Below are 26,403 nucleotides of genomic sequence, written 5' to 3'. Positions count from 1 at the left end.
TTTTTTTTGAAACACGTTTCCTTATCCCTAGGAGTCTAGATTCACAAAATGTACAGTCAATACTTTTTATATCCATAAAATCATATTTGCTTTTAAAGAGATTATTGGCAAACCTGGCTTATTTTCCTAATATGTATATATATTATAAGAATATTATATTTTCAGAGACATGTGGAATATGGATTTCTTCCCCCAAAAACTCACATGCAAACTGTAGTTTTGCCTTCCGACTCAGAATGGTCCCCAGAGGATTTGTGGCCAGGCACTGGTAAGTGGCAATATCTTGAACTGTGCGGGGGCTACTGATGACCAAACTGCCGCCATCCAACTTGTAGTGGTAACTCATGGTAAAATCAATGTCTGTGCCATTTTGCTTCCACCTTTAAGGGAAAACATCAAGTTACGTTTACAATATACTGAATTGACTGCTACTTGTCTTAAACAACTTGCAGTTTTAATTCATAAAAACAAAGCAAAACTCATAGTTACCAGCTTCCCAAAAGGTATCTATGTGAGCTCAGTGTTATCAATAACTAAGTTGTCTGAAAGCCCTTGCACTCTTTACCAGTTACTAACATTTCCCAAATATATACAGAGGCAACAGAATCCTAGACATGAGAAATAAAAATGAGGAGTTAAACTGGCCATCCCATTCCCTTAGAGACATTTCAAGTCATGTAAACCATCCCCGAATTCCCACGACTGATACTGTGCAAATGAATGTCAAAAATGATTTAGAGATAGAAATCTGAGAAACGTATAACAAATGGCATGGAGAAAGCCAGCGAAGCTCTTACAATGCCAATTTAAGAATAATAAAAAAAACAATAAGAACCTGACTACTTCAGACATGATTGTTAGTTTGCTACTTGGAAAATTAATCATTTAGGAGTGCCAACCTAAAATGATATGTTAGCAAAACATGCAGCTTTGAGAAGCTTTTATTTTAGGAAGAAGTGTCATGGTTTAGCTATTAGTCAGCAATCCTTTAGTGCATTAATTAACTAGCCGAAGGAAGTTAAAGTTATATTTATTTCTGAAGAAGCATAAATAGCTTTAGATGTTCCATTTGGTCATTGTAAGACAAATGAATACACACTCATCATCTCTAATCAGAATTCACTTCCCCTGTCTTGCACATCCCCATTTCATTAGCATCTTAAACATCTTTAAATATGAGTATTACTTATTTAATGAGATACATTCCTAGTGGTAAGTTGTATGTAAACCATCTAGGAAAACAGACATTTAAAAGTAATGAGTCATGACAATCCATTTTGTGGGTAGGAAAAAGAAAACAAGCCCTTTTCATGGCTAGGTTCATGGCTAAGGCTTCTATTACCAAAAGCAGGTTGATAAGAGAAAAACACACAAATAATTTAACTTTGATGCAACACAGAAGTCTTCAGCGATCAAGAGTCAAAAACACAGATAAACCTGCATATGCCAGGCAGGTTTATGCTATGCTTGATGAAGAGAGGACAATTGTCGGGAACATTAATTGAACAAAGTTGTAACTAGGGGAACTTCACAAGCTGGTTCACATTCCTTTTGACTCCTCTGGGTCTCTGAGGATAAGGCTGTTCCTCTTTCTGGTATGGGGAAAAGTTTCTCTGAAAGAAGTTTTTATGATCTGCCTCAGGGAAGAAGAGTATGGGGAAGATGAGAGTAACCTTCTTACTTCTGTTATTTTTTCAAATGCCAAAGTACCCTATTTTGGGAGTAACATGTCCTGAATGCTATCAGTCATTTAGAAAAACAAGTCAATGGCCTCTTCCTATGAACTATATTCAATTTCCAGACCATACATTTTAGGGCCTATGTCAGCTTTGTTTGATTCTTTCATTGATAACAAAATCATATTGAAATATTTTGGTGGGGGTGACCAGTTTGCAGAATTCTTCAAATGCCATTGACTTGTTAGGAGCACCCTGAGCCATTCTGTGGAGAGAATCTGGCAAATGCCTACCAAAGAAGAAAGGAGATGCAAACTTGGGTAATCTTCTATACTATTAAAGATACGATGTGATGAACCAAATACCAAATTAATCAGAGGTTTTGAACCCACAGTCACTTTAAATTATTTAGCTACTTCCTGTATACCTCAACTTCTCTTTAATAAAATGGAACTGAAAGACAAAAGTCAAATAATACAATTCCATTGCTTGAATTTTCTGCCACGTTTTTCTTTCTGTAGGAATTGGTACAGACTGCTTCTTGGTTTTAATATTGGCCTAGGAAAAAGGAAACTTGCTTTCTGGAAGCCTGTCTCAAGAGGCTGGTAGTCTTCTTGCCAGCACTGTAATACCATCTTTCATAATTTGCTTATAGGGCATGATCTTTGGACCGCCATTTTCCCTATCATTTTCAAAGCAAAGGATATACCATACGTACTTTGCCAGCTCTCTTTAATTTTGGAATCAATCACCGAAATAACTGCTGTCATCATTACATGCTCCTAATTAAGCTCAGTAATTGTTTTTCAACACAAATTCAAAGTTGTTGGCTTAGCTGCAACAAATGAATTTTTCACAGTATCCCCGTAATCATTCTAATCACTATGGTACAATGATTATTAGACAGTGAATACAGATCAGGGGTTCAGCTCCTGGTGTGGGCTTTGTTCTAATTAATTTGCTTAAATCAATGGAGAAAAAGTACTAATGAATGCAAGTGATTGTCATACACACTTTGCAGACAGCATTACATATCCAGGAGTATTGTCCTGTCATTAAAAACTAGAAGATGTGTTTAAGTGTCTTTTTTATTAAATGGAATGGATTTAAGAAGCAAAATGGATTTAAACTAAAATCCAGATCTTTTGTTGGAGAGCATCCTTTACTGTTAAGTAGCTAAGCCCTGTGTTAAGAATATAATGACTGAGGCTGTTTGTTCACCAATAATGATTGTGGGATTTGTGTGTGTTGTTTTACAAAACCAATCATTGTTTTCAGTGCTAGTTGCAAGTGTCTATTTCTGAGTCCATCCCTAGAACTCTGGGAGGAAAAAATACTAAAAGTTTTTGTGTCTCTGTGTTTGTAATGCACAATAAATATGAGACTGTTGCTCCTATGGAGAGTCTTAGTCCTAAGTCTGACATTGTTTTGCTGTGTATCCTTGTGTAAGTCATCTGATTCTCCAGAAGCCATTTCCATTAGTTATAAAATAATACACATTCTGCTTTATCTCACGAAATTGTTAAGAAGATATAGTGGGAAAATGAATGAAAGGAGTAGAAAGGCAGATGAGTGACAACTGGTGATGCTTTTACTCAGAGATCTATACTTAAAACATCAGTCTTTTTTTTTTTGCAGTACTAGGGTTTGAACTCAGGTTCTACACCTTGAGCCACACCAACAGCCCTTTTTTCTGTGATGGCTTTGAACTGCAATCCTCCAGCTCTGTCTCCTGAGTATCTAGGAATACAAGCATGAGCCACCAGTGCCCAGTAACTTAAGGATGCCTCATGACGAGGGGAGAATACGCTAAGTTACTGGAAGGACTCTTCTCTGGTCACCAAATCAAGAGAATGTGTTAGAAATCTTCGAAGATATTCCAAGTTCTTTTTCAGAGAGAGTGTACAACCTATACAAAAATAATTTATGTGTATATTTTTTCATTCCCCCAAATAAAATATTTGGAACCAAGTTCATACCTATCTGACTTTACTGTACTTTATATGTATAAGCAGTCCTACCAAAGCACCATCTTTGGGAAACCCATTTGTCTCCCTTTGCAAGAATCCCTGGTTAGAGTCTGTCTTCTCATGTGTTACCTGGTCTTTAAAACAATGAAAGAAATCCTTTCCATAGGAAAGCTGTGAACTTGTCTGACATTTTATTTTCTGAAAATGCTTATTTTTAATGAACTCCTGTTTGTTTACAAAGGCATTTACTCCATCAGTATTGACTTTAGACAAATCACTGTTAGACTCCTTTCAAAGTTCTACTTTAAATCTTGTTATTTTCCTCATGACATACCATTTGCTATACTAGATTTACTAAAAGAAAGAAAACACAGCTCCATTACCTTAAGAAGAAACATCAGAAGTACGGTATTTGTAAGAAATTTTGTAAATGTAACAATGGACTCCCACCCAGAACAACAATAAAAAAAAATATACTTATTACTATGATCCTGTATTTGAAAATAGGAAAAAAAGGAAAACAACTGAACTTTATTTTTCAATTAGCATACTTCATTTGGGTATTCTTTCTTTTTAAAAATATTATAAAGAAAAGCACACTCTCATTTTATGAAGATGGAAGCTGACACTAGGAAAGAGAAATAATTGTTCCAAGGTCATTCATGGATTGACAAGAGTTCTGTCTAGAAATGGTAACTCTTAATTCTAGTCAAAAGCTCTTTTGTACTGTTTCACTCTGTGCCCAAATAACTTCAAACATCTATTCCGTGATCATAAAACCCTTTAGCATTCTGTCTGTTTCTCTGTTCCCCTCTCTCCCTCATGAATGTGGTATGAATGAGATATTTTTAAAGAATCTAAGTGAGAAAGGGTAATGGTAAGACTAAAATTTCACATTTCATTGTTAATGCCCATTATCTGAAATACTTCTGCCCTTTGCTTTAGTATCGATAAAATTGGGTCAGACTCTGACATTTAAGCAATAAAAATTTGATTCTTACGCTCTCCACAATCCTCATGCCTCCAATATTGGAGATGAGCAAAGTCAGGTTACAGAGATTAGACATAAGAAGGTAAATTGCTTATCTTTTAGTTTACAAATATCTTAAACAACCTGAGTCATTTAGCCACATTAGCATTTCTAGTCTTCTTTCTTCTTTATATTTTTGCACAGATATAGTAGTTAACAAATTGCCATGAGAACCCCTATTTTATATCTTTCTACTTATTGCAAGCCAATAAATATGTTATGTGTACATGATTTATCATATTTAGTAAACTTAAGAAAATAGGGATTCACACATTGTTGCTTTTCTGTAAGAAAACCTACCAACCCCTATGACCAACTGAATTAGTTTTGAAAACATAAAACTACAACTAAATATTAGGTGACCCTGCAAAAATGTGTTAATCATATTTTAAATATTTAACCTTATGTTAAATTAAGTAAGACAGTTTATTATTTAAGGAAAACAAACTAACAAGCAACAAACCAACCCTATGAGTGATATACTTGGTAAGGTGATTGATCATCCCCTAATAGTTCAGATTCATTAACTTGAGAATTATAAAGACAGAGAAGTTTTCATAAGGGCGATAGTAAGACAGAGCTTATTGAGTCTTTTGTTATAAAAAGAAGATGCTACAGTTAGATCTACAAAAATACAAGAGAAGGTAGAGATGCCTTTAGCTTTGTGCATTTTAAGTCATTTAGCTAATTAACCTAGAAAATTTTAAGATTAAAGTAATTATTGCAACCAAAAAATTTAGCAAAACCAGTTTATTTTGCCAAAGTGGACTAAAATTGTTACTTTTGTATATCTCAATTCAATACTACACCTAAAACATAAGACTTGTTAAAAATGCCTTTAGAACCCAGACCTACAGAAGTTGTTTTAATATTTATTCTGTCTTTTCCTGCATTCACATTGCTTACACAGTTCTGACCTGCAAAATAGCCTTGTCATTTAAACAAGTATAATTAATACATGTGTACATTTTTAGATTTATGAATTTTACCCACAATGTAGATCAAATTCTGCTTTTAATGTGTCTGTGCAAATAAGAACAAAACATCACTGACCCTTCCTCCTGTGTTAGAAGGTACATAGCTGTCTTCAATAACTTTTTTTCCATGATTATACTTTTGTTGTAATTGTCTCTGCTGGAGGATTTATAGAATTTTATTTGGAAAAATAAACTTAAATTTCGGTCCTGATACGTGATTTATTTTTTTGTGCTATTGTGATTTGAATTCAGGACCGCAGGCTTGCTGGGAAGGTGCTCTACCACTTGAACCATGTTACTAGCTCTTTTTGCTTTTAGGTATTTTTCTATAGGGTCTCACTTTATGCCCAGGCCAGCCTGGGTAGCAGTCTTTAGTCCTACATAGCTAGAATGGACAGGTGTGCACCACCACACCTGCTTTTATTGGTTGAGATGCGGTCTCATGAACTTTTTATGCTGGCTGTACTCCAACCACCATCCTCCTGACCTCTACCTACCTCCTGAGTAGATAGGATGACAGACTGGAGCCTGATTCATGGCTTTTACCGAAGCATTTCACTCTCATTGTATAGGGAGAAACTGGAGGAATTAGTCCCAAACCATGTAGGTGTGGGGATTGCAAAATGACTTTCCAGTTTTGTGCTTCAAAATGGGCAAGAAAATCTACTTTCTTTGTTTTTCTTCTGTCTTCTTGTCCTCCTGTGTTTATTTTTCCTTTTATTTCTGTGTTTCCTTCTCTTTCTAGGTTTTAACTACAATATGGAATGAATCTCAAGAATAAATGTTGCAAGCAAACCTATGTAATAAGACAGAGAAATAACAGTAGTTTCCTGGAAGTGGCTCCAGGAAGGAGGCATGAGGGGACACTATGAAATTACATACATCTTTATCTGAGTGGTGAGCACACAGCTCTGTAGCAATGGAAAAAATGCCTGGAGCTGCACATGTCAAATTAGGGCACTTTTATAGCACTTTACTCTGTGTATATTTTACACCATTGATAAAGGAACAAACCGTGGTGCCCAGAGGTAGGATTTTACCTATAATGGGGTGAAGGGTAACCATTAGCAGAGCAATGCAGGATGATTTCAGATCTTGATAAATCCAAAGGAAAAATGACATCTTGTGGCTCCTGGGTAAAAATAGGACGGCTCAAACGACCCTCACCTGGGAATAGAAAAGAAGAGCATCATCTGAGAAACTTCTCCCTGCCTAAATGCATGTCTTTATTCAATATTTCTATACACATTTGAAAATATTTTATATAGAAACAATCTCAGAGATAATGTTGCAAGAATGGTGCAGATAATTTTTTTGTGAGCTATACAGACTAACTTTGCTAAATGAGTACACTTCATCCCAAATAGTTTACATTTCCTACAAATAAAAACATTCTTCCACATAATAATAAAACCAAAAGTATCCAGAAATTAACCATGACTCAGTAGCAGCATCTAATCCTTAGACCTCATTTTACTATTTTCCCTAATAAAATCCTTTATAGCAAAAGGATGGGATTGAGAATCACAAATTTCATGTAATTGTTATGCATTCCTATTGTAATCACTTTTTTTCCCTTTTTTTTCTTATTATTCATATGTGCTGTAATCACTTTCAAGTTAAAACAATTCCCCAGTCATTCCTTGACTTTTCTGACTTTGACAATTGAGAAGATTTCGAGGCAATGAGCTGGTGAGGTTTCACTCAGTTTGGCCTTGGTGAGTAGTCAGATTCTGTGGACAGTGTTCAGGCCCTGGTAGCAGCTATATGCTAAGGATTCAGGCAGTAAGAGAATGTATAAAGACTGAAAAAATAATACAACTAGCAAAAAATGGCTCTTTTTAAAAAATTATGAAAATGCCTCCTCCAAGCTTGCCAGAGTGTTCTAATCTCACTGTCTGTCCTCTGTCTACCTATTTCCCTCCTCTGGTTGGTACCCTTCTGTGTCTATGGCTGCATCATGATGAGATGCACTGATTTGTTCTTTATACTGAAGCCACAGGTGGTGTCTCAGGATTTCTGTTTGTTCCATCACTGCTGAAGGCACATGATCGTTTGGTTGAGGTAGTGCATTACAAATTTCCCCACTGTAAGTTTGCCCTCTCTCCCTTTGTCATTAGTATTGTGTGTTAGGAATTTTGAGATAATAAAAGTATACAGTTCCTCAACAAATTGTTTAACATTTTTATTCATATATTTCTTTTGTGTGAGTGTGTATAATATACTTTTTGTGTGTGTATATAAAACAATACTACTTTTTAAAACATTTTAATAGAAAATATTTTATTGTTCTGGGGGTACATTGTGGCATGTACAAAAGTTCTTACAATTTATAAAATACATCATATTTGAATTCACCCCCTCCATCATTCTCCTTTATTCCCCCATCCCTCCATTCCTGGAATAGTGTCAATAGGTCTCATTTTTACATTTACATACCTATGTACACAGAATCTTCACTATATTTACCCTCCTACACACCTTTCCCCACCATCAGTATGGCCTATTCTATCAGTACAAATCTAAGGTTTCTGATTTTATCAAATGAGTTATAGCTTATCACTTATTTTGATGCACAAATTGTTCCTGTCCATCAGGAATCTGAACAAGCTGGCATCTTTTCCTTTCATCATGTTCCTATCATTCTTTGAGCTCCTCCTTACATTTTGATACAAGAGTGTATTCCAGGATAATCTTTTATTTTCCACCCCTCAATGATGGATGTAGTCATTTTTTCTAAGAATATTTAATTCCTTTTAGTAGAAAATGATACTTACAAACAATGTTCTAGTTGAGTGTGTTTCCTGTTATTGTTGTATTGCTGATCTGAGCTCCTCTTAGAAGGCGTAGTGTGTATGTGTGTGTGTGTGTGTGTGTGTGTGTGTGTGTGCCTATAAGTGATGTATAGAGGTTCACACTAGATTTGTTCTGTCTATATTTGTAACCCTTTATTCAGTCTATGAGAACATGGGGTCCTGTTACTCAAAGCATTTATTCATTTGTTCAATTCCCCTGTTGCTAGCTATTCTACTACTGCCACCACCCTGTTCTCCAATACCCATTCCTAGTTTTACATCCACACTTACTTGCTGAGCTGTTTCCTCTTTCCTCACCACTTAAAATCTGAGCATATGCAGGCTCTCCATCGTATGTGAAAACTTTTTTTTTTTTTGCTACATTTGAGTCTGACTCTGTGCACATCCATATTCCAATAAGGATAACATTGTCACATCATTCAGGATCTAACACTTTATACTAGAGCACTCTCTTTTATATGGAGACCCCGTGATCTTTCTTCATGACACTAATAGCAGATTTCAAGCCTTACCATCTTCCTTCCACACTGGATCCATCTTTGTCCTTCTCAGAGTTAGCACACCCCACTGTGGTTGTGTCTTATTTTTTTACATTGCTTTGCTCTGCCACCAAAACTGTGCTACTATTGTCTTTCATGGATGTGCTTATTATCCCTCACAGGTTTTAATTTCTCAAGCTGGGCTCTCCTCTACCACACTCATATGCATGGATGCTTCCCTTACTAAGCTTGACTTCATGATATTTGGACTGGAATGTAAAAGAAGAGAAAGAGGAAGGAAGTGGAAGAGCTCCGGACTTGCATGCAATTCTATGTTTGTTTTTATATGCAAATGCACAACATAAACCATACACTTGATCTTAGGATTTGTTTTTAGCTTTGTCATCTAAAGACATAGTTGTTTTCCTAATATCAACCATAAGGGCTAGGAAATTTCTGAAAATATTTTGGAGACCATTCAAGTTAGATTTCTTATGTTGGAAAGACAATGGAGCCACTGATGGAAATCATGTGCCCTAGAATCAAATAAGCCTTGGTAGATGTGAACAAGTGTTCATGCTCTCATGAGTAATATATATATATGATACATCCTATAGTTCTTTTGAAATTTAGTGTTATACTTCTTATAAGCTGTCACATTATACCTAGTACAAGTAAATGAAAAGTTATCAAATTGTGATAGCCATTACCATCATCATTATCTTTATTATTACCACAGATAAGGAAATTGAACCCAGCAAGTTGAATTGTCTTTTCCAAATTTCCCCCATCTACTTTGAGAGCAAGACATTTTTCTCTATATTCTCTCTCCAGTGTTTTTACCAGCTACTTAAATATTCTCAATAATCTTCTAAAATATTTCCATGAAGGTAAAATAAATTCCTTCATCAGCTTTATTTTATCAACTGTAATTTCACTGTATTCCATGTTGGTCTATAGGTATAGAGAGATAAAATTTTTTTTCTAATCCAGTCAGTTATACGTTCTACAATGCTGGACAAGCTATTTAAGCACTCTGGCTCCCTGATTTCTCATTTCTGAAAGGCAGTATTAGATCTTACATCTTAGTGTTGGTGGAAAGACGGATTGAGGGAGTGAACTGAAGATGTATCCATGCTTTTCTTACTCCTATACCTAATGATACATGCAAGACATAATAAATACAAACAAACAACAAAATAGCAAACCTAGTTAACAAAATAAAAAAAGAAAAGGGATATTTCCTAATTCCCTTGACTTAAAAGGAATCAAAATTGACAAAAAGAAAATAACAAAAATAACTAAACAAGAAAAGCTTGGCCATTTTCAGACAAATTAAAGGCTCTTGATTCCAAATCTTGTTCCCACCTACTGTGACATTGACTGCTGCAAACAGAACTTTTGGAGACTTCTCACTGCAATCTCTAATTCTGAAAGTAAGCAGCTCTGAATTACATAGATTTCTATGTTCTTATTTCCTCTTTTTGCAGAGATAGTGAAAACTACTTCTGGAAAGAGAAGAGCAGAGTTTGAAAATATGAACGGAAAAAATAAAACAGACAGTCCTTAATAGGGTGAAAATGAAGTTAAGAAATACCTAGACCTAGTATGATATAGATGATGATATTAATAATAATAGGCTGTGAATATAAATGGGAAATGTATAGGAGGCTCGTTGGGGACTAAAGGAAAGGATACTGAAGGATGAAGAAGACTAATGTATGCTACATGTCTGTATATGAAGACAGCATAATGAAACCCACCTAACGCTGTTCGGAAAAAATGGGAAGGGGAATGGAAATATAATAGAGTGGGTGAACTTGTTCAAGCTATACTGTATGTATGTATATATGAAATCATCATAATGAAATTACTTTTTATTTTTAAAAGAAATAGGCTTCCCTATTAAGTAATGAGTGAATTTTCCCACAAAGTTCCTCAAGTATGGACAATATGAAAAAAGACAGACCAGCAAATATGTAGACATATTGCAACAATAAAGGAGAAAAACATGGCCTGCCAAAGGTAAAAAAGTTCCCTAATCTAGAATAAAATATAACTCAAGGAAAGCTAGGAAACTTCTCAAAGTTGTTCCATTGTATAGTGTAAGAACATTATTTTTTAAAAAAACTCTCAGTGGCAAGATGAAAAAAATACAAAATCAATAGAATCAGATAAATTACTTGGCTGCAAATTTGAGGATACAAATTATAACTAAAACAGCATCATTAAAGAACTAATAAATCAATTTGATGAGGAAAGCAACAAAATAGACAGCTACTGAAAGTAAAAATACTGATAAAAGGATTGGAAGCAATTATACTTAATACAGTATATAATATTAATTATATTGCCTTATTATAAACAGATAATAAGGCAATTGGGGAAAGTTAATTGGTGATAAAGATGATCCAACATGAAGGTTCTTGAGTTACTGAGTTAGAAAATCAAACAAATATATCAGAAGATACCATCAAGGAAAATCTTCCCATAAATTGAATACTCCTATATTCCAGGAGTATTTGAGAGAGAGCAGTCAATACCAATGGATATATGGGATAAGTGACTGATATTCAAAGTTAAAGAATTCACAAGAACAGGGTGAAATGGCAATTCATCTAAAAGAATTCTAAGAGGAATAATTCTAAATAAATAAACATTAGTATTCTGTATTTGAAAACAATGCAGAAATATCTATGGCTATTTTGAATGAAAAGGTGTCATGAGTATTATCACTCATCACAATGCATTTCAAACATAATGGTATTTAGTGAACACCTGTGAACGTCAAAAATAATATAAAAATAACATGAAGAACTCAAAGAGATCACTTAGCTAATAAATCCATTCAGTTAAAAGTGAACTGTTTATGCAGGTATTGATAATTAAGGAAGAATGAGGGTAAACATTGAATATCTCGACAGAAAATTAATGTATTAGAACCATGCTAATTTTATACAATAGAATATGAATGTTACAAGCTTGAATAGTATAGCTGTAACATAGTATAGAAGTAAAAAAATAAAGGGTGAATGGGGGATTATAGTTAGAAATATATGATGCTATCATATTATCTTTTGTAGCAAAAAGTCAATAAATGCAAACATACATATACTATTAAAGTTTTCAAAAGCAAAAGCACTTTGACTTCTTTGTTTTACAGATTGCATATTTTAACCCTAGAAGAAACATTTTTTAAATATTTGTTGTCTCAGGTCAAATATTACAAGTTGAAATTTCTCTTCATTTAAATTTGTACTTGTCTTTTATTTAGTCATGTATTTATCTATTAGTAGTACTGGGGATTGAACTCAGGGCCTCTCACTTGCTAAGCAAACACTCTACCTCATGGGTCATGCCCCAATACTTTTGCTTTTAGTTTATTTTTTAGATAGTTTCTTGTATTTTTGCCCTGGTTTGTCTAGGATAGTGATCCTGTTACCTGCTAAATAGGTGGGATTACTATTCTATTCTTACTTTTATTAAACTGAACTAAAATTGATTGATTCTTAATGTTGAAAGCACAGTACATGGAATGATCTTATTTTTATAAAATAAGATTTTATAAAATCTTATTTAAAATCTTGATTTTAGCTAAGCATGTATTTTTTTAAGAATACAACTGAATTTTTTCTTTAAAAATTGAAGAAAAGAATTTGGCATATACAGTGAGAGGAAAACGAAATTTTTGGTGTTATGAGTATGAATGACTTTTCTGTTCTTTTTTGTAGATCTCTATAAACTGAAAATTGCTAATAAAAAATTTCCGTATTGTCTCCTCAAAAGAAAACTTGCCTAAAAAGGCAAATTGTATATGGCTACCAGGTGAATAAATACAGAAAAAAAATTCTAATTCATTTACTTACTTTTATCTTCAGTTACAACTTCACATGCTCCAAACTTGGGATATAATTTGGCCAAATAATATCATATTACATGTACCAAATACTAAATTAAGTTTCACAATACCTTGAGAGAGATGCACATATCCATTCTTATTTGATCGATGAGAGACTAAGAGAACCTGACATTTCCTAATGAACTTGGTTTATTTTGAAAAGGACACAAGCTGAGTCTTGGTGAATTATCATCAATCAGTGAATAACAATATTTGTTATCAGTTTTTAAGAGCTTCCATTCATGTCATTTGATAAGTAAAAAGTCTAGCTTTTCAAGTAGTTATTTTATCGCTTAGTAAATTGTTAGATTTTTTTCATAGTGTAATGAAATTATTAAATAATTGCAGGCATTGTGGCTTCATCTTGTCTTTCAGAAAGCAAAGATGATGTTGGTTGGTTTTGTATACAAAAAGAGCTGAAAACTTGCCAATCTGATATCAGAAACAAGAACTCAAGATGCTTTTCAAGTACTTTTGCATTTAGAGTGTATTAAGCCATAATAATGGTGGATATTTTGAGTTATTGCAACAATAAGTGACTAAATAATTGTGTTGAAGACACACTAGTATGAAGTCATTTATAATTACAATGCTACTCTACAAGTGTTTTATTGTCAGTAAAGCAAGAATTTTACAATAGATGAACACTGAGAAATAAATGCCTTTAAGTGATAATTAAAAGAAAATCATAGAATGTTACTGAAATGTACTTAGGATTCTTCACTGGCATTTTTCCTCTTTATACCCTATAGGATTAGAAAAATTCAGTCTTCTGATCTCAATGCAATAGTAGGTCAAATGTAGCAGTATATAAAGTTCATTGTTACTCCCTGAATATTGGGAACTTTTGATTGTTTCTAATGCAGTGATGCTAGCTTTACACAACAGCCTCTTTATGTAAAAGCACCTCTTCACCTACAGGTGTGGAATCTTAAGGACATAATTGATTTATTTATCCCATTCTTCTAACCATGGCCATCTGCATTGAAGGTGAATATCTTTTTACTGATTGCGGTGTTTCTCCCTTCTAGAAATTTGAAAACAATACTAAGAGATGCTTGTCTCTGTTGGTTGCTTGGATGGATATAAGGCTGTTCATCCATATTAGAACATCCACCTTCCATAAAACTCATGAAGTAGAGTAAAATGCTACTCTATACAAAGACAGAGTTTGAGATACATAGATGGTTGAGCTATAGGCAGCAGAATGATGGAAAGAAAGAGGAATTGAGGGAATCAAGTTTTATTTCCTGAGCTTTCCCATTCTTGGTTTCTAGTGAGAGTTGCTTGAGGGGTACTTGACCCACCATCTTTATAGTTTCTGTTTCTTGCAATAAAACACCCTTGAGAAAGTCAGCTTTGAAGAAACCACAGTGACAAATCAAGGTTCTGTTTCTTTTTCTTTTATCCAGAATTACAAAAGTACAGTGATCTGGTCAGGCAACCATGTTCTTTTAAAGGAAGTCATGAGGGACAAATCTCAAGCACTTTTGAAGTCTCCTATTTAAAAGAACACAGAACTCAAAGTCATACTATACAGAGTTCTATTTGAAAACAATTATTCAGGCCTGGAAAATTTCAGGTTTCACAGACAGATAAAACTAGAGGTTTCTAAGGTGACACCCTGGGATTAACTAAGAGTAAATTAAAACACCATACCAGTTACCTTAGGAAGTTTCCCATCACTAGGACAAAGTATCTGATGTAAATCAACTTAAAGGGAGGAAATGTTTATTTTGGCTCATGGCTTTAGAAGTTTAAATCCATGGCTGGTAGGCCCCATCTCTTCATGCCTGTGGCCTACAGTACAGCAATGTTCACCTCATGGTGGGCAGACCTGAATTCTAAATCAGAAGGCTGAGCTCCAAACCAGAATTCCTGCTATCTGTTGATGTTTAGTCTGTAAAGGATTTTATGCAGGGAAACATAACAGGCTTATATTTTCAGAATGAAAAAAGATAAAAAGGCAATACTTCACTATGTTCAAGTATCACAATGAGAGGTAGAGCACCTGCTTTAGCAAGCAGAAGGCCCTGAGTTAAAACCCCAATAAAATAAATAAAAATGATAAAAGTAGATTTTAATAGGCCAAGAGAAGTGATACATCTTTAAGAATTGAAAGCAAGAATCTAAAGGTGATTTGCTAACTAATTGAATTGAGAGGATGTGTAAAGAGAAAGAAAACATTAAGGAAATTTATCATTTTTCAAAATAGAGAGAAAAAGGAAAGTTTGTAGTTATGAAAATATTAATGTAGGTATGAAGATTCATCTCATGATTTTTGGTAGGCCTTTGGGGCTCACAGGTTAAGTTATTCAACAAACATTTTGATCTACTGATAAGGACCAGCCGTGAGAGCTGGGATGAAAACTGATCTTTGAAATTACTGTCATTAAAACTCAAATGAAACAAAAATTTATTCTAATGTGGTTTAATGATCATATATTCTACTAATATATTTGAAATTATTTAAAAAGTCTTCGTTCAAAGGAGCTTTAATTTTAAGCATTGATTAGATTGAAGCCATGGGTTTTTTTTTTTTTTGGTTAAATTTTATTTATTTAATTATCTATTTATTAATTTTTTTATTATTCATATGTGCATACAATGCTTGGGTCATTTCTCCCCCCTGCCCCCACCCTCTCCTTTACCACCCACTCCACCCCCTCCCTCTCCCCCTCACCCCCTCAATACCCGGCAGAAACTATTTTGCCCTTATCTCTAATTTTGTTGAAGAGAGAGTATAAGCAATAAAAGGAAGGAACAAGGGTTTTGCTAGTTGAGATAAGGATAGCTATACAGGGCATTGACTCACATTGATTTCCTGTGCGTGGGTGTTACCTTCTAGGTTAATTCTTTTTGATCTAACCTTTTCTCTAGTTCCTGGTCCCCTTTTCCTATTGGCCTCAGTTGCTTTTAAGGTATCTGCTTTAGTTTCTCTGTGTTGAGGGCAACAAATGCTTGCTAATTTTTTAGGTGTCTTACCTATCCTCACATCTCCCTTGTGTGCTCTCGCTTTTATCTTGTGATCAAAGTTCAATCCCATTGTTATGTTTGCCCTTGATCTAATGTCTGCACATGAGGGAGAACATACAATTTTTGGTCTTTTGGGCCAGGCTAACCTCACTCAGAATGATGTTCTCCAATTCCATCCATTTACCAGCGAATGATAACATTTCTTTCTTCTTCATGGCTGCATAAAATTCCATTGTGTATAGATACCACATTTTCTTGATGCATTCATCAGTAGTGGGGTATCTTGGCTGTTTCCATAACTTGGAAGTCATGCTTTAAAACCAGCACCCTCAAGATGCAGAGCTAGGTAATTGATGGTCCCTTATTGATGTTAAAATGAAACATCTGAAGAGGAATAGTTTCATCTGGTCATGCTTGATATTTGTTTCATGCAGTAGACATTTGAGAAGACAATTCTTAATTGCAAAACTTCCTTTAACACAATGGAATCATTCTGATTGTTTTCATGTAAGTTATTCTAGCAGAATGCACTAATGGTATACGCTATATAAAATTATATAACTGCAGTATTTCAGTCCAATCAAATACCTACAATAACTTCAGAATTTGAGAGTTAATCATTAAGCCTTCTGGTAAAGTATGTGACATTCTGAAAAGAGCACAGAGACCATAAAATAAATCACAATAAATAAGGTTCATGACTACATATTCCACACTCTGGTGATCTCTTCAGATTTAATCTAGACCAAAATTAAATTCCACATAATTATTTTTTTTAGATATTGTACACACAGTGATAAAACTCAACATCAGTAAATTCAACCAAGTTTTACTAGGTCTATGTGTTGAAACTTCTATATGCACTGACAATGTAAAGATAAACTAGTAAGTTATATTCAAGAAACTGACCCTCACAAGAGAAATTGTGGCATGTAGAAAGATCCAGCAATAAAATTTAACTTCTACATGAAATACCTTATTTGGTCATTATAAGACTCCTGTGAGGTAGATTCTAATATTCCTATTTTAAGGAGGAAGAAACTGAGATTTAAGAATCTAAAATTAGGCCAGAGGACTAATTTTGAATATAAGTAATCTGACCACAAAACCTGTACTTTAAATCAGTATGATACACACCCAGAAAGGGAAGCTGACAGGAGAACAATTAACTAACTACAATATTGCTGGATAAGTATATACCTAAAGCATAAGTATAATTTAAAGCGAGCCCAGAGGAGGAAGCAATTAATTCAGCCTAGAGGTTATGGATGAATTCCAAAAGAGCAATATTTAAACAATGTGTAAAAAAATGAAAATAAGAATGCCAGCAAAAGGGAAATTATAGGAAGCAATATTTAAGCATAGTTTCAATAAAGATATGAAAGAACTTGACATTCAAAGAATCTAACTAGTCTTGGAGGTAATACAGCAATGGAATATCAGGATGGAATAGTAGGTTTAGGATGGTTTTCAAAGGCCAACCTCAAATGACTTGACAGAAGATTGAACTTGATCCAAAAACAGAAAACATGGAAGTGCTTTCATTTTAAAGTAGGATTATGACATGTTTAAATTTATGATTCACTGAAGGAAGGATGGGAAGAGAAATCACACATCAGAGAGATGATTTATCAAGCAATTGAGAACACTGAGATAATTGGGCATGTCACTAGGAATGGAGAAACTGAGAATGATGTGAAATCTATTTTGAAGTGTTTAGAAACAATACCAATCAGTAAAGCTGATTCGATGTGAGCAATGAGAAAAAAAAGCATTAAAGATTACTCTGAGCTAGCCATTATGGATGAATTCAAGCACATATTTATGTTTAAGTCTCTAATTATTAAAGGAAGAAGGGCAAGAGAAAGATGAGGGGCAGTGAGGATGGAAGAAGATGAAAAAGGAGAAATAAATTTAATTCATTTTTGTGCATTTATGGAACAAACATGTATTTGTGGTTTGCTATGTGCAAGAGCTATCTTAGGACCTAGAAATTCAGCAGTGAACAAAACTGCTAAAACTGTCACTGTGATTAATCTTTTATTGTAATTGGAGGAGGTGTGAGACTAATCAAGAAATAAACACATGGTATAGGAGATTGTTATAAGGGCTATAAAAAAAAAAAACCAGAAGGTAAGGAAGCTAGGAAATTAGGCTTGACATGGGTGTTGTATAAAAGGTGGATGAAGGATGCCACCACTGATCTGGTGACATCTGAACAGAGATCTACAGAAAGTAGGTAATAAGACATGCCTCAAGAAAGAATTCTAGAGAGATTAACTTCAAGTGTTAAGTCCCCAAGGCCGATGATATTGATACAACTTAAGAGAAAAGTATTGGTGGCTTAGACCCCAGCGTTTCTGGTACAGATGAATTATAGCTTGACTCCAGACGTTTTGGTTTCTGCAATGTTGGAGCCAATGTGGCTGTTTTTCTGGGATTTACTGTGTGTCTAGAATTTACCTTGAATTCCCTACTCTGGGAATTTCTGCAAGCTCAAAAGTGTCACAGACCTTCAGCTAGGCTCTGCAAGGTTTCCTGTGACTGTAACCACATTCTGTAGGGGGAAACTCTGTAACCAACTTGTTTCTCTGTAACTGACTTGTCTTTCTGACCACCTGTGAACCATCTGACTACAAAAACTCCCTGGTTACATAACCCACCTCAGGGGTAAATAACTCATCTGACACTGATCAGGGCTCAGGGCTTTGAGAAATTACCTCCCCTGAGTCCACTAGCATAATAAAATTCCTGCTTCCTGCAAAGTGGTCTCGGTGACTTTGTTTCTCTCGCCATTTCCTGCAACAGCAAAGTGAGGGAATGAGAACTACAATGTATTAGATGAAAGTACGCAAGGCAAGGATAAGTAAAACATAATCAGCCTAAACAAGTAGGGTATAGATATGTGTTCCATTTTCTGTGAAAAGGAACACCTCAGTAAATCTGTTTAGTTGTGAAGGTGGAAAGCAAGAGTTTACATTTACAATTATTAGGTTTGAGGTTTCAATTAGACATGTTCTAAAAAATATAAAAGGTGTAATTATATATGTGAGTCTGGAGTTCAGATGAGAATCATGGGATGAAGAGTGCAAAGGTCATCGGAATGAGTGTACACAAAATATTCCAAAACTGAACATTAAGACGCAGTAACAATGAAAGATCAGACTAGTGAGGGGGAACCAGTAAACCAGCACAGAGGAAGAATTGCTAATGTCATAGGAAGTGTCCTGAAAATGTGATGGACTAGAATCTAACATTAATGAAGTGCTTCCAACAGGAAGAAGTGATCAGCTTTGCCAAAGAGAGATAGTATGCTAAATAAGAGGAAGGAAAAATATGCCTTTGGATTTATCTATGTAAAGATGACTGAGCAAGAGAGTGGAGTAGTACATTGAGTACAGTCAAAAAATGTGAAGAAAGGATTCAGAAACAGTGAGTAATTCTAAAAGGGTTTTCCATAAATCGGTACAAGTAATTAAGGTGGTGTTGGAGAAATATGTGGAGTCATGAGTACATTTTGTTGAGATAAAATAACACAGTATATTTGCATGCTTCTGGGCATGTTCAATAGAGAACATGATGGTGGTACAGAGAGAAAGATACCTGGCGAGGTGTTCTTGATGTTATAGGGGAGGCAGCTGGCTCACAGTGGAGTGGCTTGTCCTCTGAAGAAAGATTTCATACCCCAAAAAATGGAAGGGAGAGCAGAGTAAATAAACATCAATGGAAAATGTGCTAATCTGCTTTTTTGCTTATTTGTTTGTTACTTCCTCAGGAAGCAGGAATGAGCATCATCAGGTGAAGGAGATGCAGGGAGAGGAAATATGGGAGATTTGAGAAGGAGGATATTGAAAAAAATTATCATCAGGAAAATGAGAAAGTATTTACATTGGAGATGTGTGAGTAAATTTAGTGAAAGATTACAGAGTGTCCTGTCTTGTGTGCTTTTTTGGATTAACTCTGGTTTTCAAAGTCTTGTAACTATTTTACAACAATGTGAGAAGGAGGAAAGTATTAGGAATACAAATGATTTTTGGCCATTGAAATGCAAATGAATTGTTTCAGGCAAGTGATTTTTCCCTAAATATTCCCTTGTGGATCAACTTGGCTTTTCCTTTACTATGTAACAGCTTTCTTCAAGTATAACTCTCATACCATGCAACTCACCCATTATAAACCTGTTTTGCACCTGTTTGGAAATTCATTGTAGCTTTACTTATTGCCTATGTGAATATGGCTCTTTCAATTCTTTTGCACAAGTTGCAGCATTTTCCTGGCTCCTTCATTAATAAAGTAAACAAAATTTTTCATTAATACAGTGAAACAAAATTACATTTGTTTGACATTTATGATTTTACTTTTGGAAGAAATGTATCATTAAAACAAGTTTCATGTGAATTGTCAGAAGGCCTTGTGGATGTAGACAGCAGCACTCTGGCAGGAGAAACTAGGGTTGCATGATTACAGATAGTAACAACATGGAATAAAGGAAAATAAAGTTGAGAGAAGAAACCAAGGGTCCTCAAAGGAGCAGTGGCTCAAGCCTGTAATCCTAGTTATTTGGGAGGCTGAGATCTGTGACAAAAATGTTCAGGAGACTTCATCTCAATGGAAAAAGGTGGGCACAGTGGTACATAAGTGTCATCCAAGCAACTACAGTGGTAAGCAGAAAAAATGAGGATTGTGGTCTAGGATAACCTGGGCCAAAACAAGACCCTATCTCAAAAATAACCAGAGTCAAAAGGGGTGAAAGGCACAGCTGAAGCATAGAGCACCTGCATAGGATGTGCAGAAAACTGAACTCAAATCCTAGTACTGCTAAAACAAAACAAAACAAAACAAACAACAGAACCCCAGGGAAACAAAGATCCTCATCCTCAACAAGAAATTGATGTGAAAGAGACACAAATTCTGAAGGGAACTCTACACAGGTAGTGGAGGATAGTTTCATAGAACAACATTGTGTTAATTTTCTATTTCTGCCTTAACAAATTACCTCTAGCTTAATAGTGTAAGACAACAAAAACTTATTATCTTATAGTTATGTAGGTCAGAATTCCAAAAATGGGTGTCACTGAGTTGAACCATCCAACTTCTAGAGTTTGCCTGGGGTCCTTGGATTGTGGACACCTTTTCCATCTCCAAAGTCAGCAAGAGCATGTGTGGTACTTGTCACATCAACTGACTATCCATAGCCACATTTCCATGACTGTCTTTTTTTCTACTTCCTTCTTATTTCTTTAATGACACTTAAGGTTACAGTGGGTCAAGCTAGCTGAACTCTCTCTATTTTAAAATCAATTGATTAACAACCTCAATTTCTTCTGCAATCTTAATTCTCCTTTGTCTTGTAATCTAATATACTGACACTTCAGGGATAAGAAAGTGAATATTTTAGGGACTATTTTGCATACTGCATCCATTACACAGAAAGCATAATAAGAAGAGTTTATAATAAGGCAGATATAGTTAAGAGTTACATTCCATATGTTAATTATACATGTCAGAGAGCAATAATGAAGAAACAAGAATAGCAGCAAAGCACCAGTGTTTTCAGAAAGTCTCTTGTTTCTTCTTTGGGGAAATTTTCATAATTACAGTTCATATGGATTGAGACAGAAAGCCTGCTTAAATAGAATTAAAAGAAAATTGTGGCATGGTATTATATATAAACTTCTTTGTAAAGAAGTCAGAGAATAAAAAGAAAGAGATGAATGAAAAGAGAATTTGTTTATGTGTGTATTGAAGTTTCAATGATTTATATTTTTTAGAATGAAAGCAACCAGCCCATCTGCAGGTTGACACTAAGAGGCCAATTGAGCAGCAAACTCAGACTTTATCTTTTGAACTTCAGGGTCTTTGACCCTATTACTTGCCCAGTTTTAGAACATTTCAACATTAACCTTTGAAACATAGCTGCAGGCTGTCAAGTATACAAAGCACCGGAAGCACTTTCCTAAAATGTGCCAGAGTAAAGATGCTAGAAAACCCTCATCAAGCCTCTTATTATCACTGATATATTACAGTGGTCCATTGGCTGCTCTCAGATAAAACTCTGCCTCCCTAAAATGCACTGAATCTGTGTATACACCAATAATAAATGGAAAGGAAATATTTGGAAAAAATAAATAACTAAGAAAAACACTCTAAATAATATCTGAATAGCAAACATAGATATGTACCCCAAGTGTGCAACATTTGATATATAATTTTGGTAACACAGTATCACAAGCTAAGTATGCAGGTCCATCAATCCTGCTTCTTCATGCTTATTACTAACATGAAAATCTTAATGAAATCAGTGGTTTGGGGTTAAGTGTTACCCAAGTGGTCTTCTTCGGAAAGTTAAAATTGTATCTCATTCCTGTGGATGTCATCTGTGCCTTCCTGCCTTCTCAAGTTGATTTCTCTCTCATTCTAGTCACGTTCTTTTTCTGCCCTGTGTGCCATGCAAAAATGCCACCAAATTTGTCAGAAAAGATTTGCCCTTTGTGAAACTAGCCTGATTTAGTGTTATCAGCTCATATCTCTCTGGATGTTTGGTAACCTCATTGCTTATTACTGTCCCAGGGAACTTGCCTACAGCCAAGGGCACATCTGCCTGTTTATAACTGTTTTTTTTTTTTTTTTTTTCTGAGTCTTCTCCCAGGATGGCGGGGTGAGGTGATTTTATCTTTGTTTGGTCTCTATCTCCCTGTAACTGTGAAACATTTTTTGCTACTGTCATCTCATTTGGATCTAAAACTTTTTTATTTATACATAGATTTATGTAATTTTTTTCCCAATCAGTCGCAATGAAAATCTCTTACAAATTAAAACTATTGGCTGATAAAAATCTCTCATATTTCCGGTAGTTGGTAAAGTAATCTTTCTTATCAAGGAAAACTCTGCTTGCTGATAGAGTGGATTAAGCACTTATTCTCTCTATTTCTCTCTTGCTACATCAGTTTAAACTTCATAAACACCATAATTATACCAGACTGAATTCAAATATGAAATAAGAAAATGAAATATCACCCTGATTCATTATGCTACATTGTCTTCTTTCCAACATAAAGATTAGATGATGAGGATAGTTTACAGAAATGACAAACATGGGGGAGTTCATTTTCTTCAGACTCATAATCAACAAAAGATCTTTTCTTTTATGAGCAGGAAAACTATTTGATTCCCTGTGTGAGAAAAGCCCTTGATATTTTCTATTCATTCCTTCAAGGCTCAAACAATTTTGAAATTTTGCTTCTGTTTTTCTCACTGCACTGTTTGAACATCAACAGTTCCCCCAAGATGTTACACAGTAAGCATTTTACAAGGTTTAGTGTGCATTAGGCATTTCCTTCTCCTCTTCCTTATTCATACTTCTCTTTGTTCCCGCTTCTTATCAATATGTTTTGATGTTTTTCACAAGTAACATATGTGACATTCCTCACTGGCATGAAAGCCAAAACATGCACAAAAAGTTTCATTTAGTTTACCAGTACGTTTTAAGTTGATGATTGTTACTTTTTCCCATTATAAAAATAATAAATGTTCATAAGGCAATATTTATCAGAATCAGATGTATAAATTAAAAATGCTCAATTTTAGCATTGAAAAAAGGTTGATTAACAAGGGGTAGGAAGGGAAGGGAAAGGGAAAGTAAGAGAGGGGATTAATCTGATGAAATACTGTATATTCATAGGTAAAATACCATGTTGAAACTCCTTTGAACAAGGAATATACATTCAAAAAGTGACATATAAAACAAGTCCTTTTGGTGGGTGATACTGGTGGGAGGGTAAATGGAAAGGGTAAAGGAGGAGAAATAAGGTACAAATACTCCATATGCTTGCACAAAAATAGAATAATTAACCTTGTTGAAATTACTTTAGATGTGAAGAAGAATGATGGAAGGGAAGGAATGATGGAAGGTACATTGTGAACATATGTGGAAATGTGAGAATGAAATTCTCCTGTATAACTAATACATGCTAACAAAAATGCTTAAAACAAAAAGAACCACTATTAGGATATTGGTACATTTTAAATCCTAAATTTTAAAAATATTATCTTCTTTTCATTTACTCATTTAATTTGTTTAGGTGCTAGGCATTGAACCCCGGGCCTTATGGATGCTAAGCACATGGACCACTACTGACCTTCACCTCCAGTCCTCTGTCAGTTTTTAATCTTTGCTATTATTCAGTTTAGAATTATTTTCTTAACATAATTTTCTAGAAGCAAAATTACTTCGAAAAAGGGAGTTCAAGTTTGCTGTGTCCTGGTTATTAATGTTAATTTTCAGGTAATTGAATCTTGTGAGGTTGAGAATGCCTTTCAGTGCAAGTGACATCCAAGTTGAGAGGTGAAAAGATGGTGGTGATAATGACATTTTGACAACTTGTTAAAGTGTTAGTTATGTTTGCTAACTTGGCATTATTATTTTACCTAAATCAACTCTTACTACAGAACTCTATGGTGAAAACACCAATACAATAGGATCATGTTACAGTTCTTACTAAACAAGCACTCTGCCACTTGAGTCACAACCCAGGCCCTTTCTTGCCCTAAACTAAGTTTTAGACAGGGTCTCTTGTGTTTTTTGATGGGGCCAGCCTCAGACATAAATACTTCTGCATAACTGGGACCACAGGTACGTACAATCATGCCTAACTTGTTAGTTGAAATTGGGGTCTTGCTCTCTGTTTGGTTGCCCAGGATGACCCTGAACAGCAGTCCTCCCAGATTCTGCCTCCTACGTAGGTGGGATTATGGAAGTGAGATACCATGCCCAGCTTGGAGAAGAGAAATTATAACCAGTTGGATTAATATTTGAAGTCATGATTTTAACAATCCAAGAATAGAAGAGTTAGGAATGAAGGGATTCTTTCAAAAAGAGTAAGGATAAGTATGTGAAAATGCCTTAAATTGAGAGAAATCAGGGTGCATTTTGAGAAACCAAGAAGCCCTAGTGTTGGTGCATGATTATAATCCCAGCATTTAGGAGGTGGAAGCAGGACAATCTTGAGTTTAAGACCAATCTCTAAAACATAGTTAATTAGAATCTGTGTCAAAAAAATTGAAAACAAAAAAAGAAATTTGTTAAGGAATGACTTGACAAGAGATGGGGTTAGAGAGATTACCACAGTTACTTTTAATCATTTTAAAGAAGAAGGGATTAGCTAAATGTGGTGGTTTGCCTCTATAATCCTAGGATTTGGGAAATTGAGGCAGGAGAATTGTGAGGTCAGCCTGGCTTCCTAGTGAGAGCCTATCTCAAAGAAATAAAAATGTACAAAAACAAGGAGGAAGTAAGCCTGAGCATTTGGGAGAGCCATAAATGTGACTGGAACTTGTGATCACATTTGCAATTTGAAAAACATGTCACAATTTGATGTATAAGCATGCCTAGAAAGTAGACATTTCCAGGACTACATTTAAGAAGTATAAAGGCGAGTCCAGATTTGAGGTAGTCTCTAGATAAGAAAGAGCTAAGATTTACGGGAAATCTACTTTGTTCTCTAGTTGCCTGTGAGACTGAAAATGGTCCAAATATCCTTGATGCCAAGACCATGGCTGTTTCTACTGCTGCTTTGGAGATAGCAGAGGTGAGTATCCACCAAGTGCCATGCATACTGTGAAAATGAAGGTTTAAACAATCATCCCTAATAGGTATAGCTGTCCAAAGAATTGAATTAAAAAATATGTTCTGGCTTTCTGTTTTCCTTGTAAAGGAAATGAAAATATAATTTTATTCAGTTATTAATCTATGAAGATGTAGACCACCATTTTAATTTTCTATGCTGAGTCCAAAGCTAAGCATAGAGAACAACTTCATTTTAGAAGATTTGCTACTGCATATTAGCTATTATTTATTTATTTTATTTTATTTTATTTTTTTTTTAGTGTGGCTTAGAAGATGCTGTTTGTATACTTTTCCCAAACATGAATGATTCACACGTGGCAAGAACTTACATTGACAAAAACATAAGTGATAATAATAAAAAATGCTGACTTCAGTTTTGAACAGAGTGAGCTCTTAATCAGAGCCCCTAGTAATAAGTGAAGCTTTTTCACTCCTGCTTCTGCTCCCTTTCCCCTCCTGTACCCCGAATTACAACAAGACAAAAGAATGGGCAGAAGAAAATAAAGTTTTTATTGGGATATATTTAATGGCACTCCTCAAATAGCCATCATGCAATATTATACATATGCACAATAATTTATACATATATATGTGTGTGTATGCACACATATGTAAGCAATTACATGAACTATGCATTTATCATATATTAAATATATGTATATATATTTTCTATGGCTGCTGTAACAAATAACCACTAATTGGTTGGCTCAAAACAACAAACTTGTTCTCTCACGACTCAGGTGACTACAAGTCTGTAATCCAGGTGTGCGCAGGATTTACTACTTCTGGAGTATCCAAAGAAGAAACCATCTTCCTTGGAAGATGCCTCTCTCCTTACTTTTGGTGCCTTTTGCCAGTCTTCAGAATTCCTTGCTTTATAGATACACCCTGTCTCCAACAATCACCTTCTCTGTATCTTGTGACCTCTTTTAGTACAGACACCAGCCATTGGATTT

General features: G+C 34.9%; 1 protein-coding gene across 3 annotated transcripts in view; it reads right to left on the bottom strand.

Annotated features, from left to right (window-relative positions):
- Positions 1 to 26,403, bottom strand: part of Cntn6 (contactin 6) — a 276,069-nt gene that overhangs the window by 152,762 nt on the left and 96,904 nt on the right. For all 3 annotated transcript variants that reach the window (XM_020187691.2, XM_074044265.1, XM_020187689.2), the window contains 2 exons: positions 6,694 to 6,820; positions 205 to 380 (listed from right to left, as the gene is read on the bottom strand). In XM_020187691.2, the coding sequence (XP_020043280.2) occupies positions 205 to 380; positions 6,694 to 6,820 (303 nt within the window). The remainder of the gene's footprint in view (positions 1 to 204; positions 381 to 6,693; positions 6,821 to 26,403) is intronic.

Source organism: Castor canadensis, chromosome 10 (assembly GCF_047511655.1).
Source record: "Castor canadensis chromosome 10, mCasCan1.hap1v2, whole genome shotgun sequence".
Taxonomy (NCBI): domain Eukaryota; kingdom Metazoa; phylum Chordata; class Mammalia; order Rodentia; family Castoridae; genus Castor; species Castor canadensis.
Note: the sequence above shows the minus strand (reverse complement) of the source record. Positions and strands in the feature narration are given on the sequence as shown.